A 19,974-nucleotide genomic window follows, 5' to 3' on the forward strand; every position below is an offset into this window, starting at 1 on the left:
TCCTGTCCCCTTATTTTTTCTCTAGATATGTGAATATCCATCAGCCACAGTTGCCTTATATCAAATAGCAGAGATACAATATTCCTGGTCTGAACCTATATGTAGCGGAGTACATTCAACATCAACCATATGAGGATATACACAGGATTTCCTGGTCCCTCTTTGATTATTATAAGATTGCTACATTGATTCCTCTTTCCTTTATCTCTGCCACCTCTGGTTTCTTATTTTTCTCAGTAGCTCGAGCTTCAGATGAGACTGGAGGGATAATATATTTTCTTTACTTTTTCAATAAGTTGGTTTATTGGTAATTTCACTCAGGGATTTCCCTGTAATATATATCCCTCCATACTATCTGATATCCGGATGGCCTTTATGTTTATATGTTTTGTATATATTTTTTCTTTATTTTTAGTATGTGGAGGCTGCCTTGCTGGTCTCAATATACCCTATAGTCGGTGAACCGCACTGCAGCCAATCTTTTAATAATATTGTTCCTTATCCAACCAAGTTCTTCCACTATATGTACTATTAATATTTAATAATACATTTTCTACTTTTGAATAATTATTTAGTCAGGTGTATTTCCTTATAGTCCTCCTTTTCAGTTTGACTCTCTTGTTCAAACAATTTTTTCCATATATGCAATTATAGGACTGGAAACCTGACCTATTTACATATTTAAACTACAAGCCTCATATCTTTATATCTACTATTTGCGATTCGGCACTGCATCGCTTTAACTGACAATTGCGTGGTCGTGCGACCCACAAATAGAGATTTATTTTTGGTGGTATTTGATCACCTTTGCGTTTTTTGTTTTTTGCGCTATAAACAAAAATAGAGCGAAAATTTGAAAAAAATGCAAAAAATTTTACTTTTTGATATAATACATTTTCCCAACACAGATATAAAAAAACATTTTTTTCCTCCGTTTAGGCCGATGCGCATTCTTCTACCTATTTTTGGTAAAAAAAATCGCAATAAGCGTTTAACGATTGGTTTGCGCAAAATTTATAGAGTTTACAAAATAGGGGATAGTTTTATGCCATTTTTTATTAATAATTATTTTTTTACTACTAATGGCGGCGGTCAGCGATTTTTTTGTAAATTTTGACACATTTTTAGGACCATTGTCATTTTCACAGCAAAAAGTGCTATAAAAATGCATTGATTACTGTGAAAATGCCAATTGCAGTTTAGGATTTAACCACTAGGGGACGCTGTAGGGGTTAGGTGTGACCTCATATGTGTTTCTAACTGTAGGGGGGCGGGGCTGGACGTGTGATGTCATTGATCGTCTTTCCCTATATCAGGGAACAGACGATCAATGACACTGCCACTGTGAAGAACGGGGAAGGTGTGTTTACACACACCGCTCCCCGTTCTTCAGCTCCTGTGACCGATCGTGGGACACCGGCGGCGATCGGGTCTGCCGACGTATATGTGCAAGAGGCGGTCCTTAAGTGGTTAAACCACATGTTCGTGGGGGAGGGGAAAAGAAAGCCCACGTCTTCTATTCTCCCCTGCCACAGCCAATTTTTTCACTTCTCACTCCCTCAGCTGCTTGACAGTGTTCGCCGTACGGGGGACGGGGTTTGGGAGCGCAGGCAGCGGTAGCCACTGGTACCCACTTCCTAATCACACAGCAGCATGTACATTTTTTTTTTTAATATATCTTAGGTTCTAGATGTTTCTCAGGAGAAGGTGTCATGGCAGAATTTTTTGAACAATATCAAAGTGAGTCTGTCCCAAGTCTGTCCTTATTAACATACAATGCAAGAAGCCCAACCTCTAAATCTTTAACCCTTTGTTAGGGCAGACAGTGTTCAAATCGAATTACAATTGATGAATGAAGATCTGCCTGCACAGTACAGACTGGGTTAATTATAGCAATCACAAAAAAAACAACAAAAAAAAACAAAGAAAAAAAAACAAAGAAAAGTTAGTAGGATTTTTTTTGTTTAAGGGTCTAAAATGATAGATTCTAAAACAAGTAGGGGCAGATTCACAAACAATTGGATGGGCGCAGCGTATGTGAGATACGCTACGCCGCCGTAACTTTCCCGGCTTTGGTTCGAATCCATAAAGATTTTGCGCTGTAAGTTACGGCGGCGTAGTCTATCTCTGGCGGCGTAACGGCGCGTAATTCAAATCGGCAAGTAGGGGGCGTTTAATTTAAATGAAGCGCGTCCCCGCGCCGATCGAACTGCGCATGCTCCGTTCCTAAATTACCCGCCGTGCATTGCGCTAAATGACAACGCAAGGACGTAATTTTTTTTACTTGGACGTGAATTACGTCTATCCCGATTCACGGACGACTTCCGCAAACAAAATAATTTTTTTAAAATTATACGCGGGAACGACGGCCATACTTAACATTGCGTACGTCACCAAATAGCAGGTTTAACTATACGCCGAAAAAAGCCGACTAGAGACGACGTAAAAAAATGCGACGGGCGCTCGTACGTTCGTGGATCGTCGGAAATAGCTAATTTGCATACTCGGCGTGGAAAACGAGGGGAACCCCGCCCAGCGGACGCCGAAGTATTGCATCTGAGATCCAAAGGCGTACGAAGCCGTACGCCTGTCGGATCTAACCCAGATGCCGTCGTATCTTGTTTTGAGGATTCAAAACAAAGATACGACGCGGGAAATTTGAAAGTACGCCGGCGTATCACTAGATACGCCGGCGTACTCTCTCTGTGGATCTGCCCCGTAATCTTTATTTTTTTAAATGATGTAATGTCAATCGGGACATTTAACAAATATAATATTGGTCTTATCGCAATATGGATGCAAACGTGGAAATACACTTTGAGGCTAGGTTCACATATGTGTGGCCGTGGTTCTTTTTGCTCCTGATTGGTCGGTAACTTTTAACTAAGTAACTTTTTCATGAGAGAACGGGAGTTGCCATTTTTGGCTTCCCGAAGAAAATGACAGTTCCTGGTTGTGTCTTATTTAATTTCTTTTAAATCATAGCCTCAGAACAAGCGAGCTCTAAAAGACAATTATGGGGTATATAAAAAATAAAAAATAACTTCTACTCACCTAGGTGGATGTAGCATCAATCCAATGCTGCATTTGTATCCCACCACCTCTGCACTGAGAACTGAGCGATCAAACACAGACGATCACTCAGTTCTCCTCCTCTGCTCTGAGCAGAGAGCTGGGAATGTCTGGTGAGCAGATACCAATTAACACCGCACTGTTATATACTGCTTGGAAAGCAAAGCAAAGTCAAAGGGGGGGTGTGTTTGGCTCTGAAATGTGGTGTTTCTATTCTGCAATGAGTCAGTTTTATCACTAATTATGATGTACACTTGGATGTTTTTCTGGCACTCCCATTAAATTATATGTGTCTGGATTCTCAACTCTGGGTCCTCTCCCTTTTTCCCCTGAGAGGGTCCCCTGTCTTGTGGGGTGCTGCTGAACAGGAGCCAGTGTTACTTGTGACCTTTAGAAAATCCAGAACCCCATTTGTTCTTGTGTTAAGAAGAGTGAATATAAATGAAATTAAGTCTGTAAAGAAGAAAACTAATGCAGCCACCCCGTCTAAGGACTGGTGAGCTGCATAAATTAAATTTTCATTATTGGGTTTGGATACACTTTAAAGGCCCGTACAAACGGATAATCCGACCGTTTGGACAATTGTTGTCGGATTGTCCACCAACAAATGTGGGATAGCATGCTTTAAAATTGACCGCCAACAAATGTGTCTTGTCGGAATGATATGATTGTCTGTACACAAGTCCATCATACAAAAATCCAAAGTACAAACACGCATGCTCAGAAGCAATGCTAACCATAACACAACATTAGCAGAAGTTGCCCAACGGGTGGCGCTAAAGAGCTGAAAAAACAGTGTTTGTTGGCTGTCAATTCTTTGCTGGTTGTATGCAATACAGTCTACTGGAGAATTACAAGCCTATGCCAAAACTGCCCAATGCTTGCTACAATGGACTATAGCAGAGCAGGTGCAAGTACCACTTTCACCTTTTCTTTACAATGGAAAAAAAAAAAGGAAAAAGGTGACATGTAGATTTTACAACAACCTGGATAATTGCTTTAACCACTAGGGGCCTGTGCTATAGCCGAATGACGTCCTCCCCTCTGCACACATGAGCGAGCGCTGTGATCACCGAGACTTGGGTAAAAACAGATCCGAGTAAGAGGCCGGTCCCGGCCCCTTACCATGTGATCAGCTGTCAGCCAATGACAGCTGATCACGTGATGTAAACAAAGCTCGGTAATCTTTTTTTTTTTTCTCCTCGCACTGACAGCCGTTCACCGGCTCCTATGTAAGGGACATCGGTCCCCAGTGGAAGAGGCACATCTGCTTTATTAGTAACCACCAGTACCGCCTGCCAGTGCCACAGTGAACACCCGTGCAATAAAGTGCCACCTATCAGTGCCCATCACTGCCACCTATCAATGCCCACCAGCGGTGCCAGTCAGTGCCTCATCAGTGCCACCTAGCAGTGCTGCCTATCAGTCTCACCTACCAGTGCTGATCAGTGCCCATCATTGCCACCCATCAGTGCCCATCACTGCCAGCTATCAGTGCCCATCACTTCCAGCTATCAGTGCCACCTATCAATGCCACCTATTAGTGCCAATTTTCAGTGCCCACCAGTGCCACCTATCAATGCCCTTCAGTGCCACCCATCAATGCCACCTCTCAGTGTCACCTCTCAGTGCCGCCTATCAGTGCACCCAAGTGCCCCCTTATCAGTGCAGCCCATCAGTGAAGCCCATCAGGGCGGCCTATCAGTGCCCATCAGTGCAGCCTCATCAGCGTACATGAATGAAGGAGAAAAATTACTGTTTGCAAAATTTTATAACAAAATATAAAACGGTTTATATATATTTTTTTTATATCAAAAAATAAAAATCGCAGAGATGATCAAATACCACCAAAAGAAAGCTCTATTGTGGGAAAAAAACAATACAAATGTCATTTGGGTACAGTGTTGTATGACCGCGTAATTGTCATTCAAAGAGTGAGAGCGCTGAAAGCTGAAAATTGGTCTGGGCAGGAGGGGGGTTTAAGTGCCCAGTAAGCAAGTGGTTAAAGGATATCAGGCGCCCTTCCAAGGGTAAACCAATAAACATAAGTAAAAAGAATGGCAAGAAATTACATGAACATTGTTCTTAGGGTTACAGACTAGGTGCCCATGTTTAGGAATGTTATATTATATTCTTCACAACCTCAATGACTGCAGACATATTGGCCTCCTTCATTGTTTTTGTTTCCTGGGCCCTTTTGTAGCATAGGAAAGTCCATTGCTGTTTTGCTGGAAAATAGAAAAAAACATATAAAATTAGTTTCATTCTAAGGCCCCATGCACACGAGAAGCAAATGCAAACACATGCAAACTCAAGTTTTCATTGCGGCGTTTTGCAGCATTTTACCGCGTTTGCGGCTATCAGTGTTCATAACAAAGACATTGTAGACCCTCCCAAAGCTTTGAAAAGCAAAAACTTTTGCGTCTGAACCCAAAATTTCACGTCTGAAAAAACGAGCCTAAACCCAACTGCTTTAAAACGCAAAAAAACGTGAATGTGTGCACATGGACACATAGGATAACATTAAATGTGTTCAGGGGCAGTTGAAAAAAATGCCCAAATGCCTCTGAACTCGAGTTTACCAGCGTCTCGTGTGAATGGGGCCTTAGGTTTCATTTTGTTCACATCTGTGCAGGTAGCCACACACAAAATGTGGTGCTGTGAAGAGAGCACACAGTTATGGCAGTAGTGAAAAAGCACCAATGCGATTTCAGTGCAGACATATTTTAAAAAGGAAACTTTCAAATAAATATACTGACACAACTGCAGCACATAGATGTGAACAGGCATTGACCAGGCAAAATAAGAATTCTGCAAGAACTAGGGGGATGAGTTAATAAGAACAAATTATGGGTAACTAAGGGTTAACAATGGCTTAAAGAGGAAGTAAACCCTATTTTTTTTTTTAAATACCCTGCAAGGCAAAGGCATAATGAGCTAGGATGCATAGCATACTAGCTCATTATGCAGCGGCAGCGGCGAACAAGGAGGACTACAGGGGCTTTGATTTCAGGTAAGTGGCACATAATGAGCTAGTATGATTAGGTATTTCCCCGTTTTTCGGGGGGTGGGGGGGGTGTTTACTTCCTCTTTAAAGTGGAGTCACGCCCCCCCCTCCCCCCACAGCAAAAAAATTTGAAGTCAGCAGTCACACATACTGTAGCTGCTGACTTTTAATATCAGCACACTGACCTGTTCTGGAATCCAGCAATGTCCACACCCCAGCCGATGTTTCAATCGGCTCTCAGGTGTTGCCTACTGTGCATGTGCGGAGCGCACTGCGCTTTCTTATTGGCCCTGCGGCAGGGGAAGGAGGAGGGGGGCCGAACATCCGAGTGAGATCACCTGGAAGTGGGAGCAGGTACCTGTCAAAAACAGGTACCCATTCCCCTCTCCCATAAGGTGGCAAATGTGGCACTGGAGGGGGAGGAGGCTTATAAGTGGAGCTTTCAATTTTTAGTGTGGAACTCTGCTTGAAGAAGTTTCTCCCAGCTAACAAGCTGTTCATAGAAGCCTGGAGGTAGTTGGTGATACAGGAAGCAGAACAATCAGGGCCGTCTTTACCGCAGGGCAAATGGGGCAGGTGCCCTGGGCCCTGTCACTGTTGGGGGCCCAAAGCAACCCCCTTTGAAAAAAAAAAAATTTTTTTTTTTTTTTTTTTTTTTTTTAGGGGTCCGGAGGGGCAATTTTTTTTATGGGTCCTCAGGGGCCCCCAGGGCCCCAGATGGCAACCCCCCTTTTTTTATTTATTTTTAAAAAAATTTACATTTTTTAATATATTTTATTTTTTATTAAACGGCCAATTTTTTTTTAGAGGTCTGGGGGTCCCCAGGGGCCCGTAGTTCCCCAGGGCCCCGGATGACAACCCCCCTTTTTTTATAAAAAAAATCTTTTTTTATATATTTCTTTATTTCTTTTTTATATATATATATATATATATATATATAAATAAATGTTATTATTATTATTATTATTATGAAAGGACCCAGAGGTCCCCAGGGCCCCGGATGGCAACCCCCCTTTTTTTTTATAAAAAACATTTTTTTTATATATTATTTTATTTCTTTTTTTCTTTTTATTTCATATATATATATATATATATATATATATATATATATATATATATATATATATATATATGTATATATATATATATTTGTTTTTAATTAAAGGGCTCAGAGGGCCCCATGTGGCAAACACCCTTTATTTTTTTTATAAATGTTTATTTTTTATTTTTGTTTATAAATTTGTTTTTATTAAAGGGCCCAGAGGTCCCCAGGGCCCTGCATGGCAACCCCCCTTTTTTTTATAAATGTTTCTTTTTTATATATATATTTTTTATTAAAGGGCCCAGAGGTCCCGGATGGCAACCCCCTTTTTTTTGTAATTTATTTTTATTTAAAAAAATATATATTAAAGGGCCCAGAGGTCCCCAGGGCCCCAGATGGCAACCCCCTTTTTAAAATATATTTTTTATATATATTTTTTATTTCTTTTTTTCTTTTTATTAAAGGGCCCAGAGGTCCCCAGGGCCCCAGATGGCTACACCCCTTTTTATATATATTTTTCTTTATTTCTTTCTTTATTTCTTTTTTTGTAAAGGGCCCCCCGCTTCTAAATTCGCGGCAGCCCCCCCCTGCTTCTCAATTTTAGGCGGCAGCACCCCCCATCCCGGTTCTCTGTTCCAGGGGGCCCATGCCTGAAGCTGTGTAAGTGGCCCCATAATTCCTGATGGCGGCCCTGCCTCCCGTTAAGCCCCTGTGCTGCCCACAAATCAGGCTGAAAATCATCAGCGGCACGCAGCCAGTGACAGTCCTGCTTTCCTTCCCAGTGTTTTAAAATGTACAGCACCCCTGGCTTCCCTTTAGACGTGCACTTCTCCCTTCCTGCCACTGGGTGCTGCTTGTATATAAAAGTGAATTAGAATGTGATTTTATAACATCCCCAGTTTGCTCTTCCCGGGGCTGACTTCTTCATGTCCTGCTCCTCAAGGTATGTCACTGTTTGCTAATCTATATTGTAAATAGAAGTTTTCTGTAGAGTGTGCCCAAAGTCTTTATAATATTTGATGATTCACTGCAGGTCTGGTCAGTGTTTTAAAAAGTTCCTCTATTTTACACATGGCATGGCATGGGGTCACAGCACCGTCTGTCCATTCTGCTTTAGCACCATGGGACCCCATGCCATGCCATGTGTAAAATAGAGGAATTCTTTAAATCACAGACCAGACCTGCAGTCCAGGCTGAGTAAAGCCTCAGAGCACATGGCATTACTGTCTGTATTTAACTGCTTGATGGGCTTATTTTGGGCCTGGCTGGTCCACATTTATTTTTTTTGGCGGCCCACATTTGCGCAGGCACAGCATCCCATTCATTTGAATGGGCCGCCATGCCTGCGTTTCCTGCAAAGAAAAGCGCATGCCTCATGTAATAGGCTGCGCACACGGCACGCCTATGCCCATCAAGCACTGAAATACAGCACTGTCGGTCCATTCTGCTGTCTGCTGTGACTTATCTGCAGTTCCCGCACTGTCAAACTTGCTGCATTTTTAGATGTTTAGGTCACGCTTTTAAAAACACAGTGCGTTTGTGTGTGCAAGAACTGCAGGTAAGTAGCATGGTGCAAAAGCAGAATGGATTTCAAGGCAACTGTATTTTTAAAATGCTGAATGTACCTTCTGCAGGAAACAAAAGCATGGCAGCCCATTCAAATCAATGGGCTGCTGTACCTTCACAAATGAGGACCGCCAAAACATACATGTGAACCAGCCAGGCCCAAAATAAGCTGGAGGGGGGCCCAAAATTTTTTTTTGCCCAGGGCCCAAACCATATTAAAGACGGCCCTGAGAACAATATGTCGTTTCATAGCACAGGCTTCAGGAACAACACTCCCAGTGAACCTGGAAAGTGTTCTGTAGACTTTGTAAGGCACTAAAATTAACTCAAATGAAGGTACATTAGAGTTAAATCCTGATTTATCCCAGGTTCACACTGGGCTGCGTGAATTAAGCTGTGCGAGTTCAGCTGAACTCATCCGATTTCACCCGATTTTACAGAGACATCTTCTGCACAGATGTCAATGTAAATCGCGGGCCGAAATCACAAAAAGTAGTACAGAAACTACTTTTTAAAATCGGTGCAGCTACGCAGATGCGGCGCCGTACTGATTAGGAGGTTGTCATTGCTGGCAAATGCCACCGATTTCACATGCGATTTTACATGTCAAAACTCAGCAGTGTGAACCAGGGCTTAAGCACAGTTGCATGATAGAATTAGCAGCTTGCTAATTGCTTATTTTGTTGCTCTGAATAGCTCTTGGTTGTAGTAAGTAAAAGTGAAAAGTTCATAAGTTTTGGCCACAAACTTACTTGTGAGGTGACTGACACAGTGACTGAAACTGTAGTAGACTGAGATTTTCTTGGTGCGGGTTTCACTTTCGGCTTGGTTCCAGAGGTAGAAGCGTAAAGCAGAGCAAATGCATTGCTGTCGGTAGTCTATGACATCAACAGAGATACACAAATGAGAAGAGAGGCACACTGACAATGTCGTTTAAATATAGTGTGCGCATGTATATATATTTAATATTGTCAAAAGAATTGGGACGTCTGCCTTTACACACACATGAACTTTAATGTCAGCCCAGTCTTAAGCCCTGTACACACGGGCCAGAATCTCGTCAGGAAAAATTCTCGTCAAGAATCTCTTTCCGCCTTTATTTATTGTCATACATGTGATGAAGAATCATTACTTAATTGATATCCTGATAAACTCAGGGGTACACATTTCTGCCGGCTGATTTCAAATGGCTATAAGTGAGAAAATGTAATCTATGAACAGAACACATCTCACCTCTCTCGTCTCCAATCCCAACAGGAAGAGCAAACCCTGCTGGTTCTTTATTTAAAACACAGAGAGAATATCACACAAATATGCATACACGCCCCCTTGTAAGGCTGTCATTGGACAGTTCATATCCAAATACATCGAAAAGTTAGAACAGTTCAATCAGAGCAGTTTCTTAAAGTCACAGAAATTAATGGTTTTCTTTCAAACGTCACACAAGTTCCTTCTTGGGTCTGTAAAAGACAGGATGTGGGGGATGGGCAAAGTCAGTTTCCTATAGAGAATCCACAATTGCTTATCCAAAGTGAAGTGTCCAGGAATGCAGGGGGGGGGGGGGGGAATGGGTTAGCTTCCTTTGAAAAGTCCACACGAGCCTCTGCTTCTTAATTTGGAAAACAGTTCTGCTTTTCACAAAACATCAAATCCCTTTAAAACAATCTCTGATAGAACTTATCAAGGAAAATAAGCAGTATACTAAAGAAATATTAACCGAAATACACTTTAATATTTCTAATCATAACATAAAATTTTCATTTTAGTTTCACGTCTATCACACATGTCCCATTGGAAATATTTTCTCACTTCCTGTTCTAAAGAAACAACTACAACAAAAAGGAAATATCTTCTAAATGAAGGATATTGTCTGGGTTTGATGGAGGTGGTTTTATTATTTTATGGGTAAATGTTATTTGTTTAATAAAGAGGATTGATTTAATGCTTTGGCTATATATACACTATTAGCCAGATTCGCGTATGGTGGTGTATCTTTATGCCGGCGTAGCGCATCCCATTTGCACTACGCCGACGTAACATAGTGAGGCAAGTACTGTATTCACAAAGCACTTGCTCCCTAAGTTACGTCGGCGTAGCGCAAATGGCCCGGCGTAACCCCGCCTAATTCAAAGTAGGCATGTAGTGGGCGGGCTTCATTTAAATTAACCGTGACCCCATGTAAATGAGGGCCGATGTTACGGCACATGCGTGCGCATGCTCAGAATCACGTCGCAAATACTCATTGCTTTCGACATGAACTTAACCTGCGCCCAGCCCCATTTACGTACGCTTACGCAAACGACGTAAAATACGACGGCTGTTCCTTTGTCCATACCTTGCATGGGCTGCGCCATCTTTTTGGTGGTTTATCTTTACGTCGAAAAAACGCCTTACGTAAACAGCGTATCGGGCGCAAGTACGTTCGTGAATCAGCGTATCTAGGTCATTTGCATATTCGACGCGTAAATCCACGTACACGCCCCTAGTGGCCAGCGTAAATATGCAGCCAGGATACGACGGCGTAGGAGACTTACGCCAGTCGTATCTTGGCCAAATTTAAGCGTATCTGGTTTCCAGAATACGCTTAAATATACAACAGCGCGCATTCGGACTTACGACGGCGAATCTACTGATACGCCGTCGTAAGTTTTGAATACTGACTTTTTTCTTTAAAAATCTGGCACCTTTTAAGAATCCAGCTATCGGAAGTGATGTCATGACATTGCTTCCGGATTACTGGATATGATGCCGCGTACACACGACCATTTTTAATGTTCTAGAAAAAACGACTTGATTCTTGTCAAGCCTGCCTTGCCTACAAACGATTGTGAAAAAAAAATGCTCGAGCAAAGCGCAGTGACTTACAACACATACGACGGCACTATAAAGCGGAAGTTCCATTCGGATGGCGACACCCTTTGGGGCTGCTTTTGCTGATTTGGTGTTAGTATTAGTTTGGTGAGAGACGATTTGCGCTTTTCAGTCTTCGTGTTTTTCAGTCTGTTACAGCGTGATGAATGTGCTATCTCCATTACGAACACTAGTTTTACCAGAACGTGCGCTCCTGTCTCATAACTTGCTTCTGAGCATGCATCTTTTTTTTCACGTCGTTAAAGTCTACACACGACCGTTTTTCCCCCAAAGTGAAAAACAACAACGTGAAAAACGATGCAAAAAATTAGAGCATGTTCTAAATCTTTAATGCCCATTTTTCACGTCATGAAAAATGCTCTGGAGCCTACACACGATCGTTTTTAATGACCATTTAAAAAAATGTCATTTTTCACGTCATGAAAAACGGTCATGTGTACGCGGCATCAGACCCGATCAAAGCTGATTCCAGCACTGTCCCTGTCTCCGGCCAGCGGGCTGGTCGATTGGGCCTCTTGGTGGGACAGGAGAGCCTGGGTGAGCCAAGGAAGGTGGTGGGAGGGGGGGGGGACCCACCGCCCTTCTGCTTGTAATAACAGCCAAGCGACTGATTAGCCACATTAGTTGTTATTACAAGAAAGTCGACCGTTGGCTCTAAACAATGGTATCGGGTGATTCCTGTAACTGAAGGCATCACCCAGGTACAACCCCTTAAAGCCGAAGGCTGCATATTTGCATTACGTTGGCATAAAGGGGTTAAGCCAAGCTACCATTTTCTTAAAATACTAAACATAATCCAGACAGGCAGTACTATATACTCAATGTGAACTGAATCCAAAAAAATAGAAGAAAAGCCTTTAAAGCCTCGCACACACGCACGGTTTTCTCGGCAAGAACCAGCAAGAAAACTGCTGGCAGTGCGTGTGTACGAGGCTTTGAGGTTTCTCGTCAAGAAAACTGCCCAGAATCTCGACAAGAAAAATAGAGAACCTGCTCTCTATTTTCCTCGTCGGGATTCTCGGCAGTGTTTTCCTGCCGAGAAACCCAAGAGTGTGTATACTTACCTGCCTCCATGGAAACCCACGCATGCTCGAAATGACTTTGACGTATGCGCGGTAGCTTCCAAGGGCAGTGTAGGGTGTAGCAAGATGGCGGCGATGAATGTGACGAGTGCATGCTCGTCGTAGTCGATGACGTCACCGCATTCTTGCCATTCAAAAGAACAGCGGTTCTTTTGAATTGAGTGTGTGTACACTCGGCCGGCAAGAGATTCTTGCCAAGAATCTTGTCAGGAAAAACTATGTTTTTTTCCTGACGAGATTCTGGCCCGTGTGTACAGGGCTTAACATGTGAATACCACAATGTATAAAATAAAAAATGTGAAACGGCAGCGTTGATAAACAAAATTATTCAAACATATTAAACATGATGGGCATATCTTTGGGATATAAAGGTATATGGCCGGAAATGTGGTGAGGAGGCCTATGGCAAGAAGCAGGGCACAAGATGGTGGAGGGGTCTGCCTCAGCAAGTGAGATTGTGTTCTAGCAGGGCTGGAGTAGGGATAAGGCCTTGTAATTGGGCACCAAAACTAGCCAACCACAAAGTCCCTTTTACAACCAGACATTAGTGTAGGCCTCCTGGGAAAATCTAATTCTGCCCCATGCTATCCATATGGATTTGTCCATTTTGGGTGGAACTAGTGAAATTTTTTTATACAATATATAGGCACCCTAACAAAAGATTAATGGCCTTTTATGTTGAACAAAACCTTTATCTCACCTGAGTAGTAAAGGTTGTCATAGAAGGTACATATGCTGCAGCACGGGGGACAGCTTTACTTTTTTGAGGAGTCCTTCTTGGAGCAGCTTTGTACACGTTTGAAAGTGATATACCAGCTGCATCATTCTGGTAAACCTTAAATGATACAACAAAAAATTATGATAAAGATTTACTTTGAATCAAATTGCTCCTTGAAAAATATTAAGGCCGGGTTCACATCTATGCGAATTGAGTGCGGATTAAACCGCATCCAATACGCAGAACATTTATAAATACATTTAGGTAGATTCACAAAGAGTTAGGCCGGCTTATCAGTAGATAAGCCGACCTAACTCTGAATCTACGCCGGCGTTTGTTTAAGCGTATGGTCAAACAGAGATACGCTTAAACAAAGCTAAGATAGGCCGGCTTGCGCCGTTCTATCTTAGCTTGCAATTTTTTGGATGGCCGCTAGGTGGCGCTTCCATTGCGACCGGCGTAGATTATGTAAATTAGCTTTTACGCCGATTCCCGAACGTACGCGAGCCCGCCGCAGTCGATTAACGTTATTTCCGTAAGGCCTTAGGCGGCCTAAAGTTATTCCACCTATGAGGTGGAATAACAATGTTAAAGTATGGCCGCCGTTCCCGCCGCGAGGTTCAAATTTTTTACGTCGTTTGCGTAAGTCGTCCGCGAATCGGGAGTTACGTCGTTTACGTCCGCGTCTAAATCAATAGGCCCGTACGGCCTACTTAGCCGCAATGCGCACTGGGAAATGTAGTCGCCCGGGGCATGCGCAGTGATAAAAAATGTCAAAAAACGTGAGGTCAAGCCTCATTTCCATACAACACGCCCCCCTCCAAGTCATTTGAATTAGGCGCCCTTAGGCCCGCTCGTTTGAGGCTAGGCCGCCGTAGATTCGCAGGTAAGTGGTTTGAAAATCACTACTAGCCTAGTTAATTTACGGCGGTGTAGCCTAAACAGGCTAGGCTAGGCCGTCCTAAATATAAGCCTTTCTACGCGAATCTACCTAATTGTTTTCAATGAGGCTGGTTCACATATGTGCGATGCATTTGCACTGCGCATTGCCGAAAAAACGTGTGTGTATTTTAGGCATTGTGGTGCGGCTCAGGTGCAAATTCAGGCCCATTATCTTCTATGGGTACGCAGCTGATTCGCAGATGTGTTCATTTCTCTTCAGGATTTCTCTCATTCAGCTCAATACACTTCCCCCCTCCCCCTCCCCTCTCCCAGGTCTCTAAATTCGCAGCTAATCTGCAGCTAAAATGCAGTGGATCTGCTGAACAGTTCTCTTATCTCTCTGCAGAGATAAGAGAGCTGAAATATGCACCGCACAAGTGTGAATCCGGCCTTACACTTTGGTCCTTTCGGTTAAAAGAATATTATAGTTATAGTTGCACTTATTTAGGTCCTTGAAAGCTGGCAAAAAAATCTTGTTAGGGAGATTTCCATTCACTTCCTGTCCTAAAGACATCACAGCAAGTGAAAAGTAATCTCTCAAAAGTCAGGAGAAATCCCCTCTTATGCACTGTACACATGGCCGGGAATCCTGTCAGGAAAAAACGTTGGTTTTCCTGACGGGATTCCTGGCAAGCTTGCCTTGCAAAGCCGCGCATACAGACGGCCACTCAAAAGAACCGCCGTTCTTTTGAATGGCAAGAACGTGGTGACGTCATCCACTACGACAAGCCGACACTCGTCACATTTAAAGCCGTCACCGCCATCTTGCTACACCCCACACTAACCTTGTATGCTATCGCGCATGCGTCAAAGTCTTATCGAGCATGCACGGGTTTACCTCGGACAGGTAAGCATACAGATGACCGGTTTTCTTGGCAGGAAACACTCTGCCAGGAATCCTGACGGGAAAATAGAGAGCAGGTTCTATATTTTCCCGGCCAGTTTTCCTGTTGGGAAAACTGCTAGGGAGCATACACACGGCCAGGATTCCCAGCCAAATGCTCTCCTAGCAGTCGTGAGTACGAAGCTTAATGCCGCTTACACACGACCATTTTTAATGGTCTAGAAAAAACAACGTTTTTTTTAACCCGATTATTGTTAAACCGGCCTTGCCTACACACGATCGTGAAAAAAAAAATGCTCTAGCAAAGCGTGGTGACGTACAACACGTACGACGGCACTATAAAGGGGAAGTTCCATTCGGATGGCGTCACCCTTGGGGCTGCTTTTGCGGATATTGTGTTAGTAAAAGACGATTTGCGCTTTTCAGTCTGTTACAGCGTGATGAATGTGCTATCTCCATTATGAACGCTAGTTTTACCAGAACGAGTACTCCAGTCTCATATTTCATATTTCACGTTGTTAAAGCCCACACACAACCATTTTTTACGACGTTAAAAGCGACAACGTTAAAAACGACGTGAAAATTTAGAGCATGTTCTAAAATTGTAATGCCCATTTTTTACGTCGTGAAAAATGCTCTGGAGCCCACACACAATCGTTTTTAATGACATAATAAAAAAACTTATGTACGCGACAATGGTCTAATTAAATGGTCCTTATAGGGGGACAAAAAAGGGGAAGCCCAAATAATATAGGTCCACAGACTCAACCACACATATAGGAGGGGGCCACACACCCAGAAAACAGAATATACAAAAATAAGGAATGGATTTCATACAGTTATTACCGCTTGCCGCCCGCCGCACGCAGATATACGTCTGCAGCATGGCACGGTCAGGTAAAAGGACGTACCTGTACGTCCACTTTAAGAAGCCGTTGTTGCGGGCATGCGCACCCACCGCGATGCCTGCAGGTCCCACGGACTCAATCACCACAGGCATACCTGCGATCGTCTCACGGAGAGATAGAACGGGGAGATGTTAGTGTAAACACAACATCTCACATTCTGCCCAGTGACACTGTCACTGATTGTGTTCCCTCTCATCAGGAACACGATCAGTGACGTGTCACAGCGAGCCACGCCTCCCTACAGTAAGAATCACTCCCTAGGGAACACTTAACCCCTACAGCGCCACCTAGTGGTTAACCCCTTCACTGCCAGTGTCATTTTCACAGTAACCAGTGCATTTTGGTCCCAAAAATTTGCCAAAAGTGTCCGATGTGTCCGCCATAATGTCGCAGTCACGTAGTAAAAAAAAAAATATTAATAAAAATGCTATAAAACTATACCCTATTTTGTAGACGCTATAACTTTTGCGCAAACCAATCAATAAATACTTATTGCAATTTTTACCAAAAATATGTAGAAGAATACGTATCGGCCTAAACTGAGGAAAAAAAAATATTTTATATCTTTTTTGGGGATATTTATTATCGCAAAAAGTAATATATTTTTGTTTATAGCACGAAAAATAAAAACCGCAGAGGTGATCAAATACCACCAAAAGAAAGCTCTATTTGTGGGGAAAAAAGGACATCAATTTTGTTTGGGAGCCACGTCGCACGACCACGCAATTGTCAGTTAAAGCAACGCAGTGCCGAATCGCAAAAAGTGGCCTGGTCCTTTGGCTACAAAATGGTCCGGGGCTTAAGGGGTTAATATATCACTATATAGAAAAGAGGAAACAAAAAATTACCTCCAACGCAATACATTAAAAGAATTTGACAAAGTTGTCAATTGCTAAAAACAAGCCCTAACAGCACATGAAATTAGGTACTTGATAAAGTGGCACATTGCCCAGATCGGTCATAGCTAGTCGGGTACTGTAATGTCTACACTGGGTGAGGCCACAATATACAACCAAATACAATCCTTAAGGCCACTTTCACAAGGATGCCTCCATGGAGCGATCCCTGCTGAGTAGGCGCATGACAGGACCGTGTCCACTTCGCTGTGCAGAGCGGAAACAGGCACAGTCCCGCTCTCCTCCATGGGGAAATCAGATGGAAACAGACTGCCTGTCCATTTCCATCTGATCCAATCCGCCAGACAGATGAAAAATAGGACCACCATCCAACTGTTTTTTGTGGGCAGGATCGGATGGCGGCGGGTGTCAGCTGGCCTGTGTCCACTGAAATCCGCCGCTCCATAGGGGAGACTGGAGGGTCAGATCAGGTCCACCTGAAAAACTGACAGCCCAATTAATCGCAAAATGTCGCCCATAAATCACATAAATATTGTAAACCTACCTGAGCATCCCCTGCTGCAAGCAACCATGCTTTGTCTACTGGGTTGCTATCTTCCTGACTGTTTTGTATGGATAAACCATTGATTTGAATGGACAGCTGGGCTACAGCACTACCAGAGGCTGCGGTATTACATTCCACGTTCACGGAAGTGTCCTGTAAAGGAAAATAACAGTATTTTTATTTGCCTTTGCTTATATTTGTCTATTTGTTATAAAGATGGAATGTGATAGAAGAGTGTTTCAGTAGGATGGGGCAGTCTCTTGCTAGTCATTATGTACTAACCTCTTAAAGTAAAGGTAAACTTCTGTCTGTAGAATTGTAAGAGCGGAGAACTGCTGCTATATTTTTTTCTGTCATCATCTGCATGCTGATCACAGCGAATTTAAATGTGAGTGATATATTATTTTTTATTAAACGCCAATTGTTTGAACACTATTCTTTTCTCAGCACAATATAGTGCACATATTGACATTTTTTCTATTACTTTTTAAGGTGTTTTTTATTCATTATTTATTTTTTGGATGTTACCTTTTTCACTAATTCATTAATTATTTATTGTTTGCACTGGATTTTATCACGTATTATTGCAAATATTTTTTCACATAATTTATTTGGATTTTTGTATTGACTAAAATACATTTTTTAGTCATTTATTTTGGATCCCATTATCTTCACATTATCCATCCCTCACATCATGGTTGTTGATGTATGGTGGGATATAAGGAAATAGGCGTGGAACACGTTTAATTGGATACACTGGTCAAGCTTTACACATTGCTGTGCGTTTATATGTGTATTTTTTATTATTTATTAATTCGTTAATTCATATTGGTAAGCGCCACTACACCCCCCATTTTTTATATGTTGGGTACTTTTTGTGTGGCCTTGCAAAGGCCAGAGCCTCCAGTGCCATCGGAATGGGACCTCTACCTATGATGTGAAGCATTATTGCGAGGAACCAACCGGTTATGCACGGATTCCCCTTCAGTCCGGAAGATACCAATAAGGTGTTGCATCTGTGCTTCCCTACATTCAGTTTTACATGTATATCTGCAGTCTTCAGCTTTATATACTGTTTAGAAAGTTAAGATCGTGTTAGGAGATTTTCTCTTACTGATTAGCACTGCAGTGAAGCCTGGGCATACAGCCAAGACAGTTGATTGGAGGAAAGGTACACACCCCCTCTCCTCATAGGTAGAGACTTTCAGAGCTGATTATTGAATAGTTCAGGGCTCTGCTAATCTATTTATATTATAGCATTCTCCCCAACACAAAACTCAGGCTGCTTTTATAATATGTGACAAAGGACTTGCCAGGAGTTATCAGGCTGATAACAGAAGAACGGGGGCAAGAGACAGTTAAGGGATATAGGGGCAAATCCACAAAAGAGATACTCCGGCGTAAGCCGTCGTATCTCTGGTTCTAACTTTGGAACTGATCCTCAGAAGCAGTTTTCCTAAGTTAGGCAGAAGATCCGACATCTGTAAGGGACTTACACTGCCGGATCTTAGGATGCAGTACCGCATCCGCCACTGGGGGCATTTCGAGTCGAAATGCCTCTGTTAGTATGCAAATTAGCACTTAGGGCGATCCTCAAAGCTTTTGTACCTAGTTTTTTCGCCGTAAGTGTTAGTTTGCCTGGTGTAAAATTAGGGCTGGTTCTACAAAGTGTAAAGTTAGTCACACCTTGTAAAGGCCCATTCAAGCGACGGCATTTGGTATGCATTCCCGAGGGAGAACTCCATGCCAATTTTTAATGAAAAAAACGGCATGGGTTCCCCCTCAGGAGCATACCAGGCCCTTAGGTCTGTTATGGGTTGTAAGGAGACCCCCCTCCGCCGCAAAATTGACGTAGGGGGTCCCCCTACAATCCATACCAGACCCGTATCCAAAGCACGCTACCCGGCCAGCCAGGAAGGGAGTGGGGACGAGCGAGCGCCCCCCCCCCTCCTGAGCCGTGCCAGGCCGCATGCCCTCAACATGGGGGGGTTGGGTGCTCTGGGGCAGGGGGGCGCACTGCGGGCCCCCCCACCCCAGAGCACCCTGTCCCCATGTTGATGAGGACAGGACCTCTTCCCGACAACCCTTGCCATTGGTTGTCGGGGTCTGCGGGCGGAGGCTTATCGGAATCTGGGAGTCCCCTTTAATAAGGGGGCCCCCAGATACCGGCCCCCCACCCTAAGTGAATGGATATGGGGTACATCGTACCCCTATCCATTCACCTGTAGGCAAAAAGTAAAAGTTAATAAACACACAACACAAGGCTTTTTAAAATATTTTATTATTCTGCTCCGGACGCCCCCCCTGTCTTCGTTATTAGCTCAATTACCAGGGGGGGCTTCTTCTTCCGCTCTCCGGGGGTCTTCTCCGCTCTCCGGGGGTGTTCCGCTCTCCGGGGGGGGCTTCTCCGGACTCCGGGGGGCTTCTTCCATCTTCTCCCCTCTTCCGCTCTTGACTCGGCGAACCCCGGTTCTTCTGCAGCTCTCCGGTGCCTTCTTCTTCAGCGCTGGCTGCCTGCTAT

At 43.3% G+C, this 19,974-nt stretch overlaps 1 protein-coding gene across 2 annotated transcripts in view; it reads right to left on the reverse strand.

The window, feature by feature from the left end:
• Positions 1–5,010: 5,010 nt before the first annotated feature.
• LOC120927821 overlaps positions 5,011–19,974 on the reverse strand; it is a 37,241-nt gene continuing 22,277 nt past the window's right edge. The window contains exons 3-6 of one of the 2 annotated variants that reach the window (XM_040338742.1): positions 17,454–17,606; positions 13,341–13,475; positions 9,440–9,565; positions 5,011–5,300 (exon numbers count right to left, since the gene is read on the reverse strand). In XM_040338742.1, the coding sequence (XP_040194676.1) occupies positions 5,244–5,300; positions 9,440–9,565; positions 13,341–13,475; positions 17,454–17,606 (471 nt within the window). In that variant the 3' untranslated portion in view covers positions 5,011–5,243. The remainder of the gene's footprint in view (positions 5,301–9,439; positions 9,566–13,340; positions 13,476–17,453; positions 17,607–19,974) is intronic. The other variant, XM_040338743.1, reaches the window with a different exon arrangement.

Source organism: Rana temporaria, chromosome 2 (genome assembly GCF_905171775.1).
Source record: "Rana temporaria chromosome 2, aRanTem1.1, whole genome shotgun sequence".
NCBI lineage: Eukaryota > Metazoa > Chordata > Amphibia > Anura > Ranidae > Rana > Rana temporaria.